Raw genomic sequence first — 14,344 nt, 5'->3', positions numbered from 1 at the left:
GATTTCTTTACAATTTAATATTGAGAGGGAGGCATTCAATTTATGAATGCACTGTGTGTGTGTGTGTGTGTGTGTGTGTGTGCGTGCGCGCGTGCATGCGTGCGTGCGTGTGTGCGTGTGTATGTGAGCGAGCAAACGATGTAGGTTCGGTCCAGTCATGAGAAACCCACATTCACCTTAAAGCACCTGATATCGTGAATTAGGCTTTTATCGATTTCGATTATTTTACGTTTGTGCAGAGGCGACCGATTCATTTTAAACTTAGTGACATCATCTATAGGGAAGGAAAAAATCACAGGAATCATAATATATAGTAGATGGGTGGTGTCAAGAAATGTTTAATGTACAGCAGTGGGCAGTGTTTCGGTTATACAGCTGAAGAGATATAGATTAAGAACCAAAGCAACAATGTTCTAACATTGCCATTGGATCTTCGATCACACCAAAATACACGAGTCCGGCAACAGCAAGCACAACGAGTACAACAGAAAATAGTAGTAGTAGAAGACGACTTCTAGTAAAACAAGAGTCAGAGCCAATATCGAGTAAATCGTCGTCATCGTATACTTTCATGACTGCTCGTTTAGCTTTATCCTGGGCTTGCTTCATCGCAATGTCGGCTTTACTGCCTTTAACCAGTTTACGAACAGCACCTTTCCACTTGGTTTGTCGACCCTACAAGAAGCATAATTTGAATATATATATATATATATATATATATATATATATATATATATATATATATATATATATATATATATATATATATATATATATATATATATATATATATATATATATATATATATATATATATGAAGTCAGTGGTAAAACCCGACTTGATTTTCTTCTATATATATAGTATTGAAGTATTGAAGTATCCATTAATTACTTTGCATATTAGATGTTAAAGGAAAGGGCGCCACATACTACCAAACCAGACTAACTATAGACTGTCAATTGGCGTCAGAATGTTTATTATGTTTATATCTTGTACAAGGTGTTTTGTAAATCAACATCACTGTTAGATGGAACAAGGAAGGTTTAAACACAAAGCTGCTTATTTGTGATAAAATGTAACATTCTATGTGAGTGTGTGCTATAAAGTGTCTGTATATGTAAATTCGTAATAAAAAACCGGCGCTGTGTGAGATGTAAAAGACATTATGCCGCCTAATTGAAAGTCTATTGTCTTAATTTATGGTTTGGTAGTAAGGGTGATGAACTGTTGTTTCCTTCAGACTTACCTTATTCTCTGTGAATGATCGTAGACTCCAATTGAGAGCCTGAAAATATGAAATGAAACTGAAAATTCAATATCATCACATAGGAATATAAACAAGATTAGGAAACAAGGAAAATTTATACTAAGATAAACATCATTTGAGTGGCAGTCTTCAAAACTGCCAGTAACATTTGGCAAAATTGCGTCAGTTTAAATCTCTTTATATTGAATGGGTTATAGGTAAAGAGAGTTACCATATACAAACAGTTCTGCTACTCGCTACGTTTCTCTTACTTTCAATGTTAATAGGGGATTTATCAATAATTTATTTTGGATAAATGTATACAAGATATGACCATCAACAATGAACCATGGAGATTAAGATGAAACGATGCTGCCTTGGTGATTCACTATTACAGTAGAAACAGTATTGCCTTGGTGATTAACTTGACATCTTTGACACAAAGATGGACACATTGTAAACCCCACACTAACAATAACAGATACACAACACATACATACATACAGACAGACAGACAGACAGACAGACAGACAGACAGACAGATCTTTTACCCGATCACACTGAAAAGTGATAAGCATTGCTATTCCTTAAAGTACATTAGAAACAGACTTCTACTGAAAAAATTACAGATGGACTTGATGATTTAATGGTTTCAATTGTTTACTTTCCAACTGATAATCAACATGGTATAACTTGCTTAGTTCTACATCTCACTGCACTGTGCGGGGCACCTATATACCTTTTCCTTTCTCATTTTAAGATGTCTGAGAGTGTGCGAAATGACATATCACATGCGTGAAAAACCAAGGCAACCTCATTTGTACTGTAAATACGATTGGAACAGAAATATTGGACAGAAAATCTTGTTTGTGAAATATGGTAATTGGGAATGTTTACAGTGTGGTTTGATACCCTATAAAATGTTATTAAAATGACAGCATAAAAGTTGTTATGTACTCACCAGGGATAGTAGGTCGTCGATATAACTGAGTTGATCAGCTGATGGTTTCAAGTTTTTGGCTTGAGCCAGATATGACACCGCCTGAAATGAATTAGTAATACCAAACTTAGTGTGTTCTAATTAAACAATACGTATGTCTGTATGTCTGTATGTATGTATGTATGTATGTATGTATGTATGTATGTATGTATGTATGTCTGTCTGTCTGTCTGTCTGTCTGTCTGTCTGTCTGTCTGTCTGTCTGTCTGTCTGTCTGTATGTATGTATGTATGTATGTATGTATGTATGTATGTATGTATGTTTGTGTCTGTCTGTCTGCATGCACGTAGAGAGGAGATAGCTAACGATGTACTATCTTGTCAAAGCGAACGTAAGAAACTTTCGTTCTTTTCACGTCAAGTGATCAGGGTCTCGCACACATGGTTATCTTGCCTCTACATCTACTTAAACGTTTAACGAGTATTAACTCAAATATTGCTGATAATCGACGAATTTACAAATTTAAGAAACTGAATTGTGTACAACTTGTCTGTACTCTTACAGAAAAGTAATATTCGTCTTTAGATTTCTTGGGGGGGGGGGGGGTGACTGTTTAGTTTGCCGACATTGGTCAAATGAAATAATTGTTCTTTGGATAATACTACAAAGTGATATATGTAAAACCTCATGTGATTTTAGAGCCTTTGACTACTAAGAATGTCGTGTGGGTGTTTTACCTGCATGTTGTGGCCTTCCGTTACGGCAATAGAGCCAACTTTGATTAGGTACTGTAGAGTTTTAGCGGAGTTGCCAGCAGCACGCCAGTGGCGAATTAGTTGTGGATATACACTGGTCAGATCATTCTCTTTACTGCCCTCACTCTGTATGCTATGGGTGAATGAATGAATGAATGAATGAATAATGAATTAATGAACAAATGAATGCGTATGGATAGATGGGCATATGAATACATGAAGGTACATGACATGATAGGACGTTAATCAAATAAAAGACGATAGCATGAACAATTGAACAGTAATATTTTGATGTACAACGGTAGTGCAATTTTTGAAAGTTTAGATAAAAACTATTTCAATTGAAAAATATGTTCGCAGATTGTAGAACAAAATTAGACTATTGACCCTTGGCCAAATTTGCATAAGCAGTTCGCAAATGATAAGTTCACATTCACTGGATCAAGTCACGTGAACATGACGTCATTGTATGACGTAACTGAATTTCTTACCTTGTTGTGCTCTCCTGATCTTGGACGTTTGATTTGAATCCTTTGAAGAATTTCTTTTTGAACAAGGATGGTTTATCTGTAGAAATAAAAGCACTTTAGTGTTCAGCATTATACTATAGTCATGTCCCTTGCACGTTTTACACATTATTCTTTTCTTATGTTGTTGGATGTCGTAGTAGTGTTCATCTAGTGTTTGGGTACACTCAGATGGCAACCATTTGTCTGTTTGTTTGTTTGTTTGTTTGTTTGTTTGTATGTTTGTTTGTTTGTATGTTAGTTTGTTTGTGGTTATTGTCTGTCTGTCTGTCTGTCTGTGGGTAGGTAGGTAGATAAGTATGTATGTATGTATGTATGTATGTATGTATGTATGTATGTATGTATGTATGTATGTATGTATGCATGCATGCATGCATGCATACATGTATGTATGTATGTATGTATGTATGTATGTATGTATGTATGTATGCACGTATGTATGTGTACCTGTGACTGTGTGTCTATTCGTGTAAGTGTGTGCATGTTCGTGTTCAAAAAACTTTGTTTTGAAAAGCTTTATTTGTTTCGTATTAAGTTGTGTTGCTATATTCTTACAAAGAACTCACAGAAAGTCAAGATACTTCACTTTGGTTAAAATAACTTGGTAAATAGCTTGGATAGACTTGATTAGTTGCCAGACGAAAACTTTCCCTCTTATCTACCTGTCTGTATTTTATCTTTCGGGCTGAGCGTACTGTATTTTTCAATCATATAATTTCGGAATACAAATGTTATGTACGAAATACGTGCCGCAGCTGTGGTCTTGGCATTGTGCATCAATTAATTTCGTCTTAAACTTAACGTAATTTTATCAAATTGGGTAAGTTTCATAGAATTCATATATTACTGTTCTTGGTTCTTTTCTCCACAGTTTGCCATGGCAACCCAATTCAATATCACAAAAACTACGTTATGTGATGCAGATGGTGAAGACTATCTTTCACGTTCATGGTTCACCTACCGGTTTCTGCCTTTTCCTTTAGGAAGTGGTCTTCAAGGAACGACGCTATCCTGGCGTGTAGCTTTTTCCTTTGGCTCCCAGTTAGCAAGGCGTACGCACACTCTTGCATCATACTTGTTCTAAACCTCAGGGTGTTCTGATCACTCTCGTAGTCCACATAATCTAGAAGTCCAGACCTCACCAGATTCCCGATGGACACACCCACTTTCTTGCGGTTGGAATGAGGTACGACGTTCAGTAACACTTCTCTCTCGATGGACATACCGATAACCGCGGCACATTTCACTACCATACGATCACTTGTTTGAAGACGATCCACCTTGGCTAGCATCATGCCTGGAAATATTTTAAGGTACATTCTTAAATGGAGAAGCCTTAATAAACATCATCCAACGTTATCGAATCTATATAGTTATCAAATAATATCACGTGATCGAATGTTCGTTATCTTTAAGATCGACGAATGTCAGTGTAATGTAAACATGTGTAGGTGTATTGGAAACATCAAATTTCAGTTTCTATGGTAACCCAAATGAATTCTTACATAGACTATTTTCTTCAAATAACTATTTTTGTGCACTGAAAGTCAAGTATTGCCACTCGCCTGTTACTGGTAGAACGACGTTTGATATTCTCCGCTATAACGATAATCGACATTCGCATACTACATTAGTAATGTTTGTATAATTTCAAATCTCAAACATGCTTACCTTTCAGTGAATCTGGTATTGGCATGTCACTGAGTTTGACGTTCGGTGCAAGAAGACATATATTCTGGTCTCTATTGTTAGGGTCTTTGGTGACAAAAATCTTTTCAGTTTCAGTCAGATCCTTGACCAGTGAGTCCACCCAGGAAGGTAATCCATGGCTACGCGTTTCCAAAATACTGGAGAAAATAAAAGGGAATAAAGTAAGGTCTGAGGTATTTGTAAAATGATAAATCAAATAAATACCTTCTGCTCGTCATCATTATATGCAAATACTGAAAAGGTGGGACAATCTATCTAGAAACATCTCATGTGTTCATCATGTGTCCAAAAGTATTACCATGAGTACCACAAGAACAGCACTCATGTCACCACCACCATATGTCTGTCGCTTCCTATAGATTGTAAGATACGTCGTGACGTTTCGCCCTCACCGGCCTCCTCTCATGTGTTGGGGGTTGGCCAATGTGTGAGGGTGCCTCGTCACAGCGTACCTTACAGACTAGTCGCTTCCTCATGTATAAATATTTTGTTTACTCGTGTTTAATTGTGATTACAACTGCTTACTTGTGTTATACCAGTTTATTTGCAAATCACTTCCGGTACGTACCACAACAGACTTTACTTTTAGGGTTTTTTCTTGCAATTATGAGTTACAAAAACAGACTTGGTCTGTATTGCTTCACATTGGGTTTTTTATTCATGGCGAAGTTGTGTTATTATATAATTAAAACTCAAAATTATAACTATTACACATTCATTGCTACTTTAACAAACACTCGCATACTTACCGAACTAGGTCTTGAGGTACCCTAACCACGTCAAGAATTTGACACGCAAGAGGCTCCATGAATTGTGGTTCTAGACCATTTAACTTGATGGTTAAAGTATAGTTACTGCTTAGAATGGTGCTGGCAGCTCTCGGCATCTTCTCGTTCGATGCAAAGGGACGCATGGCCATGACACACACTGCATTAGAGTCCGCTGCTAAATCTGCCAGTAACTCCCATGATTCAGCGTCAACGAAGTGTGCATCGTCGATAGCGAAGATGAGGCAACACTTTGCTGTAATCTGATAGATGGCGACAAAATCAGAGAAAAATAAAAAGGGGGAGAGTGAGTGAGTAAGAAAGACAGACAGACAGACAGACAGACAGACAGACAGACAGACAGACAGACAGACAGACAGACAGACAGACAGACCTGACAAAGGCCTTTTAAAACTGTCTTTTATTGATAAATCCATCTGAAACATAATAAGAAGCATATTTATCAAAGTTCTCAATTACATTTGCACTATAACTAGTTACGGGGAAAAAATTATTCCGCTTACGTACCTGATGGACAAGTTTAACGAGCAATTTTCGGAGTTCCATTTCTCTCTTTGACGTACTCATATGAGCAAATTCTTCGTTACATGGAAGCTAGAGGAAATATAATTATAAAGAAAGTAAATCACTGATGCATGGTTAAGTTTGCCAAGAATCATTTAACTAAATGGTCACTCATACGCCAAGTTGACAAAATGAAACATTTAAATTGATTTCCTTGAAGTGATGTACAGAAATTATTCGGACCTTTAACAGATAATCACATCTGATGATGTGTATCAAAATGTCCCAAAGTTCGTTCTCTTCCATTTAATTGGTACCCTTGCGTGAGGGGAATTTACACAATAGCTCTAATGATAACTGTTTATGTATCATCTATAGCTATAGTCATTAGACAGTCAGCAGTCGTCTTGACTTTTTTGTAATTTATCTTTTTAAATACTATTTTTTGTTGATGTAATAGAACTAAAAACATGGTGCACGTTGTACGTACGATGAAGTCAAGATGACGTTGGATTACATATTCATGTGTTCGATTCAGTGAGTAGCAGGCAACAGGTATAGAATGTGCACTGTACACTCTGATTATTATATCGCATGTTATAGGTTATATTTGAGACCACTACAGACTACTATAGAGAAGGTTGTATACAATGTGTACAAAAAATATTTCAGAAGGTTTTTTGGGGGGGAATATGACAAAATAGAATCCACGCCTGAATACTGACTCTTTGGTGATATTTTAAGTCAATGTATATGACCTTCATAATAATGTGATTGAGACTGATATTTAGTACATGTACTACTCAAGGAAGTAACCTCGATTCATTTTTTATGACTAATACGCTCAATATTTTGTCTACTCAAAAGAGTGCGCGAAGAAAATGCCCTTCTACTCCTTGATCAGATTTTAACGAACATTCTAAGAATTAATGTACGTCCCTCTTGAAATTATGAATTCAGGGGTATTGAAGTACTATAGCTAGTACATGAAAAATCATCATGGGATATTCGTCAGTTCAATGTTTGTATGCAGTGGTGTGTGATTCGCTACGTTATAACAAAGGAGGGTGGTTTTAATGGGAAATAGTCTAACACCATAGACGTAGAAGAGAGACGTCTCTTCAACACAGACCCCCACCCGGTTGGTTCGTTATAACGGGACTTTAAGTGCATTGTAAAGTATCCTCACTTCATTAATACTAATCTGTGTGTATTTATATTACCTGAAGACCCAGCAAGTCATTGAGAAGACATAAACTGTCCTTCACGCCCTCTGAGGAGGCTGAGATGGAATTATACAGAGCTTCTTCTCTCTCCAAGTAACTGAAGCTGCCGTCCATTTTGAAAAGTGATTTCAGTAACTTTTTCACTGTGTAGTATGGAGTAGTGGAGTCGTTCAGCCACAGCTGACAAAATATTACCCTGCGAACAATGACCGTGAATATACATAACTTATATAAGACACTAATAGTAAACGAAAGAATAACTTTGTATTGAACACGTGGTGGCCAAGAGATCTTCAGTACAAAATCTACATATGACATTGCTCTGTATGAATACAAATTGAAAATGAAATGTCTATCTATTGACGCTTACTCGACGTTTTTCTAGCGTTCTGCTGGGAACAAATTTTACTGAATTTTAAATTTTGGTCGGTTGTGTTTGCTACTGTAGTGTAGTATGCTTGTTGGCGCTAGATTTACTTCAGGTACTTATATGCACAAAACCCTTTTCTGTGGAAATAAGACCCGCAATAAACTTACAAGTTATCGCGTATCTTCATTCAACTGTTGTGAGAGGTGCCAATAACAGTTGCAATCGATATGATGGGATGACCAGATAAGTTACTTTAATAACTTCCCCCCTGCACTGTACCAATAACTTATTAACCCGATAATGAACTAAAAAGGTTACGGTAACGTATCAAGTCAACCGATAAATTGTGGTAACATTTTCTACTGTAATAACATAGTACCCCCAGGAACATACTTGTGTCCAAGTTGAACTGCTTCATCAGTAGCAGCCTGCAAAACCCGAGATTTGCCGACACCGGGATCTCCTTCGAAGAGTATCAGCCGACGATGACTGGTTTCCCGGTGTTCTGTGACAAGACGTAGGGAGGAGCTGTACACCGACATTTCGTCCGAATAACCTGCAGAGAAAACATCAATGGTCAGTTCGGTTTATCATGTATATGTCCATGAAATCAGAATCCATCAAAAAGTTACAATATTCAAAGCAATAAGTTACAATATTCAAAGCGTCATCACTGGTAAGAATGATCAGCTTTCATTTATATGTAAATAATCACGTTGACATTTTTTACAGTGACTGCTAAGAATGTCTAAATATTACGTTGATTTCTCAGTCTCCTCTTTTCGTGTGACGACTGCTTTAAGTAATAACTAGTCCGGGGACATGAAAACAGTTTATCAACAAACACAGGGCTATTGTCATCGCCTATTGAGCGTGAACAGATTACAACAGTGACAACAGTCAGTAATATAGGGAGTTAGCTATATCTATGCTTCAATGGAATAACAATTTTAAAGGTAAATTCTTTCTAGTTTAACTCACCTAACAACGGGTAACTGGCATCACTTGCATGAATCAGGTGACCAGCAGCTCTAAGGGAAAAAGAAGATTATGGTATCAATTACAAACAGCAGTCTGTGGTGTCCTGCTTTAATAGAAACCATTTTGTAGACTAAAACAGCCTGTGTGTGAAATATTATAATGTGTACATTAAAGTCGGTAAAAACTTTCTGTCGTTCCTCCACTTTCAGACAGACAAAAATCAACTTTGAATACAAGTCTTCCATACTTCTAAAAAAGCCGAGTTATTACCTATCCATGTATTACACGAACGCTTCTTGCGCAATCATAACATTTCATTGGTTCAATAAGTTGTAGAATACTCAGTTTGTAACTAAACTACTTGATCAGAGTTTGAGTAACGTAAGTTAATTCACGACTAAAACAACCCCCCCCCCCCCTCAGCAGTTTAATTCCGCCCTTTCCTCCTTCTCGAGACAATCCACCATTTCTCCTCAAAATAGTATTCCTCCCCCTCCTTCCCTATTTTTCGGGCACATTTCATTCTGTGATTCCCTTTCTTACTTTTTGTTTTCCAAGTACTGCCTGATGGTTCCTGCATGTTTGACACCTTTCATATCTTTCATGGGAAGTTGTCGAAAACAGTTGTCTCCCAGCTTTGATCTACGGTAGGTCTCTTCATCACATGATATCACCTCAGGGTAATGCATCATTAAACGGGCAGCCATGTTCACTTTGCGTCCGATAACTGTCAAAATACAACATGACTGTGAATATCTAAACAACCGTGATTAAATCGTTACATTTTATATTTTAACAGCTAAAAAACAAGTACGAAGTAAGTGTCCTCTACCACAAGGCTAGTCGCTAAAATATAACGACGCATCAAGCTAGAGACACACGTGCATCCTCTCATCCGACGTAGCTCACAGTCTACCACAAGGCGTACGTATTTTCTAAAACTTAATGATCACTGCTTTTACCGTAAGAATACCCAAATTTGAATGATGATAAGAACAATAAAGAAAATAAAACGACTAATGCAAACGATGCACAACAGAAAAACGCGCGAAGTGAAAATCCAACTATTTTTTTTGATAAAATAAGAAGTATTATAACTTACCTGTGTATTCGTGTCTGTCTGCGTGGCCTACAACCCCGGTAAATACATTACCAGTCGTCACGCCTACTGAAGCTGCACTGTTGAAGGAGAAAATAAATGAATATCGCATGGTGATGTCAACCTATCTATATCGCACGCACGCACTCGCGCACGCGCTCGCACACACACACCCCCGCATGCATGCACATACGTACAGAACAGAAAAGAAAACACAACTTAGTAATTCATGGAAGATGAAAAACAACATTTGAAAATTTGCCTTCAGAGACATACACCGTCATTTTATGCTTTTCCAAGAGATGAAATTATGCTAAAAAACAAAAACACTTACGTTATTCGAGCGACTTTGCTCAATTTTTCCCTCATTCGATGCGAACACTGCAATGCATGAGCACATTCATTCTCGTGCTTGTAACCAGGGAGACCAAAGATAGCTAGGAAAGTACAACCCTAGAGAGAGAGAGAGAGAGAGAGAGAGAGAGAGAGAGAGAGAGAGAGAGAGAGAGAGAGAGAGAGAGAGAGAGAGAGAGAGAGAGAGAGAGAGAGAGAGAGAGAGAGAGAGAGAGAGAGAGAGAGAGATCATATAAATTATATATATTGTTCTTCCCATTTAATTGCAATTATAGATACTTAGCACATGAATGTAGAGGAAATGCTATAATGTCAAAGTTGCAAAAAATATTCACACAAATATTCACATTACTAAAATGGATTCTGTAGGTCTGAATTATTTCAAATATTCAACTGACAATTCAACATTTTTATGATTATAATTGCAGAATGTATAGTGTTTCCTGTTATTGAAAGTTTCGAAACATATGTCAAGAACCCCCACCCCCCACCCCCAAGACTTTTTGATGAAATTTACATTGAACCTACCTTGTCAAACATGAATATTTTATTGAGACAACCTGAAATAAAAATGGATGGAATTATGTAAATTCATAAATCAATGATATTAATAGTCTGGTATAAAATGGAAAGATGTACACTCTATGTCCAGTAGGTGTTATGTTATCTATGTTATCTTAATGCACTAGTAACAGTTACCAAATACGCTTTGGAGAAATAGAGCAGATATGCAATAAACCATCTATTAGTTAGAAAGAAACTACTAAGTTGTATAAACCCGGTGACTTCATTCGAAACATTTTCAACCATTCGTTGTCCTTTTACAAATTACTATGTGTGTTCACTATTACCTTAATCAAATTCTGATAACCCAAATCAATGAAAATCATATCAAATCCAATCAAATCAAATCAGACCTATTCAGAATTGATTAGACCAGACCAAATGAAAATACGAGTAGATTAGATACGATTATAGCAGATCAAACTAAACCAAATGACATCAAACCAAACCAAACCAACCAAATCAAAACACACTTAATCAAATCAAATCAAATCAAATCTAATCTAATCTAATCCAAGCTAATCTAATCTAATCTAATCTAATCTAATCTAATCTAATCTAATCTAATCTAATCAAAAGCAAACTAGATACCTTGGAATTGGACAACGTTGTCGTAGATGGCGTCAAATGCGTCTTGTAAGATAAAACATTCATCTTCCTTACTGACGTTAGCTAAGGTTAGATTAATGAAAACGATAGACACTTCCCGTAGTTCACATAGATATTCCAACGGTTGATGTGCTTCGATCTGAAACAACGTACATAAAAAGTAAGAATACATAGAAATGTCATCATTGAAATAATAATTACTCTTTCAAATGTTTGTAATTTCGACAATTAGCGTATAGCCACGGTGGACAATACATCAACTGTGTACATGGATACAATAAAAAAGGAGAATTTCCACGCTTTTCGTGTAGGTGTCGGATTGGTGTCGCTTTGGACGAACACAAAACTCCTGAACCCCTTGGGGTGTCATTGCCACCTTCACCACGACCATTAAAAGGGATTGTGATGAGGTCACTTCCTACCAAACCGTCATAGCTACTATTAGAGTCTTACCTTGTGGAGGACAGGTGGAGCAACATAAGGTTCCAGCATGCCTTTACGAACTGTATGTACTGAAAATAGAAATACGTCGAAATAAAAATGTCATCAGATATAAATTACCATGATGTTATCAAACACAAACATATATACCAGTATTAAAGATCATCCCACAAAGTTAAGTGAAACTTACGTATCGCTTCAATGTTGTGACGTTTCCTAAGAGTTGCTCCTTTCTTGGAAGATTTGGATTCTGAAAGTAAAAGTTAGAAGGTCTCGTGATAAAGAACATGAATATAGTAAGTTTATAGTGAAATGAGCTTCAGTGTATCCTCATTGTATTCTCGATAAATGAACGTGGCAACCTCTTAGGCCGACTAACTTAAAATTTCACTCCAAACCATCAACGATCCATGAGCGTGACAGATATTATAAGAATCCCCCCCCCCCGAAAAAGAAAAAAACAACCGAACGACAGTCCTCATTGATTTCAATGCGTGTCAGTGGATTGTTGTTGTTGTTGTTGTTGTTGTTGTTGTTGTTGTTGTTAGTATTGTTGTTATTATTATTATTATTTTGTATACACAAACAATAAGTACCAACTGTAATTTTGACATCTTTGCGTTTAGATATATACATATTTTCCATATCCGAGTGTCCGGCGAAAGCACATGCACGCACTCGCGCGCGCGATAGACTCTCAACCATGCTCAATAAGTCAGTAACATAGTATTTATCAGTCTGGAGAAGTTTTATCAGTCTGGTACGGTGGCCCAGAAATACTTACTTGAAGAGACAAAACCTTTACCCCAGTTCTTATTTGCGCTGAGTATCTGTAGGAAAACGGGTGAAACTTTTGTTTAAAATCTGACGACTCTGAGTGAGGCCATAGTTGCGTCTGTAGTTAGCTTGATGCAAGGGGTGGAGAGGGAGTTCGGCTTATAATGATATGGTGGGTGGGGTCAACTGATAATGACGTGAAGGGTTCAACTGAGAATGAAATGGCATTCAGCTGAACAGGGTGGGGAGGGGGCTCAGCTGATAATGACTTGAGGGGTTCAGCTTATAATAACAGTGGGGTTCAACTGATAATGACTTCAGGGGTTAGTTGACAATGACGGCGTTTCAGCTCACCATGACCGGGTAAGGGGAGATGGAGTCAGCAGACAACATACTAAATTTCGCACCAGTTTTGATTCACTGGTAGGTGTTACGTATATATCTTTGAAAATATGTCGATGCGTAGGTCCACGTATTACAGATAACTTCATATAAAAGTAGAGGAATAATATTATTAAACCATTTTTCGAATTTGTTCTTCTAAACCTTCTAAAATCAATGTACATGTTTTGACAATCTGTAATGCACACACACACACACACACACACACACACACAGACACACACACACACACACACACACACACACACACACACACACACACACACACACACATACCTTTGTTATGAATGTAATGCTTCATAATCAAAAATAAAATTCGTTACCTTGACGTGTTTCCCATCGCCAGCCATAGCAAAATTCAACAGGTCTTTATCAGGACATATTCTCCAAGCTTTGGGGGATAGAACGATCACTCCTGCCGTTGCTGCGCCCTCCGCTTCTCTCACAGCCTCGATACATGGTCCTGACGTCACGAACTGCTGTGCGTCTTTGTTACCAACGAAGGAGACGAAAAGAGGACCAGCAGCTATACCTGAGATATTCACAGAATTGTTGAATACTTAATTCCACTTCCAATATAGGTGACAATGTGGCAAAGACAAGTGCATATTATTACAGGAACATTAAAGGGGCACAAGCTGAGTTTATATGTTTTTTGGGATGTAATTTTTCTGTTTGTTTTGGTATTCACACTGTGACAGTATTCTACTTACTGATGTACACCATATCATAACTTACCATTGACTAACGTAGGATATAACATAATGCATTGACATTAGCATACATACTAAACTAGTGATTCGACGTTTTATGTGAGTAATTTCGATGGACAGAAAAAAGCTTATAAACTCAGCTTATATCACTTTAAGTTTGCAGATGTTTCAATATTACCTGTGACGATTGTCAGAATATATTTTTATATGCTCAAAGGGCCACGGTTGCTGGTATTTGTTTATTTACATTTGTACTCTTTCGAGAATGTCGACTGCAAGGTACGTCGTGTCGCTACACCCTCACCGGTCTCCTCCCTCGATGTGTGAGGGCGCCCCG

The 14,344-nt window shown here is 37.3% G+C and overlaps 1 protein-coding gene across 1 annotated transcript in view; it reads right to left on the bottom strand.

Annotated features, from left to right (window-relative positions):
- Positions 1 to 390: 390 nt before the first annotated feature.
- LOC144449757 (adenylate cyclase type 10-like) overlaps positions 391 to 14,344 on the bottom strand; it is a 17,762-nt gene continuing 3,808 nt past the window's right edge. Inside the window, exons 6-26 of the mRNA XM_078140334.1 lie at positions 13,618 to 13,826; positions 12,900 to 12,945; positions 12,306 to 12,365; positions 12,128 to 12,186; positions 11,657 to 11,813; positions 11,030 to 11,061; positions 10,482 to 10,600; positions 10,151 to 10,227; positions 9,592 to 9,775; positions 9,049 to 9,098; positions 8,461 to 8,623; positions 7,695 to 7,893; positions 6,475 to 6,561; positions 5,929 to 6,209; positions 5,141 to 5,316; positions 4,431 to 4,766; positions 3,434 to 3,509; positions 2,925 to 3,075; positions 2,209 to 2,289; positions 1,248 to 1,286; positions 391 to 675 (exon numbers count right to left, since the gene is read on the bottom strand). Coding sequence (XP_077996460.1) covers positions 391 to 675; positions 1,248 to 1,286; positions 2,209 to 2,289; positions 2,925 to 3,075; positions 3,434 to 3,509; positions 4,431 to 4,766; positions 5,141 to 5,316; positions 5,929 to 6,209; positions 6,475 to 6,561; positions 7,695 to 7,893; positions 8,461 to 8,623; positions 9,049 to 9,098; positions 9,592 to 9,775; positions 10,151 to 10,227; positions 10,482 to 10,600; positions 11,030 to 11,061; positions 11,657 to 11,813; positions 12,128 to 12,186; positions 12,306 to 12,365; positions 12,900 to 12,945; positions 13,618 to 13,826 — 2,867 coding nt within the window. The remainder of the gene's footprint in view (positions 676 to 1,247; positions 1,287 to 2,208; positions 2,290 to 2,924; positions 3,076 to 3,433; positions 3,510 to 4,430; positions 4,767 to 5,140; positions 5,317 to 5,928; positions 6,210 to 6,474; positions 6,562 to 7,694; positions 7,894 to 8,460; positions 8,624 to 9,048; positions 9,099 to 9,591; positions 9,776 to 10,150; positions 10,228 to 10,481; positions 10,601 to 11,029; positions 11,062 to 11,656; positions 11,814 to 12,127; positions 12,187 to 12,305; positions 12,366 to 12,899; positions 12,946 to 13,617; positions 13,827 to 14,344) is intronic.

Source organism: Glandiceps talaboti, chromosome 18, assembly GCF_964340395.1.
Source record: "Glandiceps talaboti chromosome 18, keGlaTala1.1, whole genome shotgun sequence".
Lineage (NCBI taxonomy): Eukaryota > Metazoa > Hemichordata > Enteropneusta > Spengelidae > Glandiceps > Glandiceps talaboti.
The sequence above is the reverse complement of the archived record's forward strand: the minus strand, read 5'-3'. Positions and strand labels throughout refer to the sequence as shown.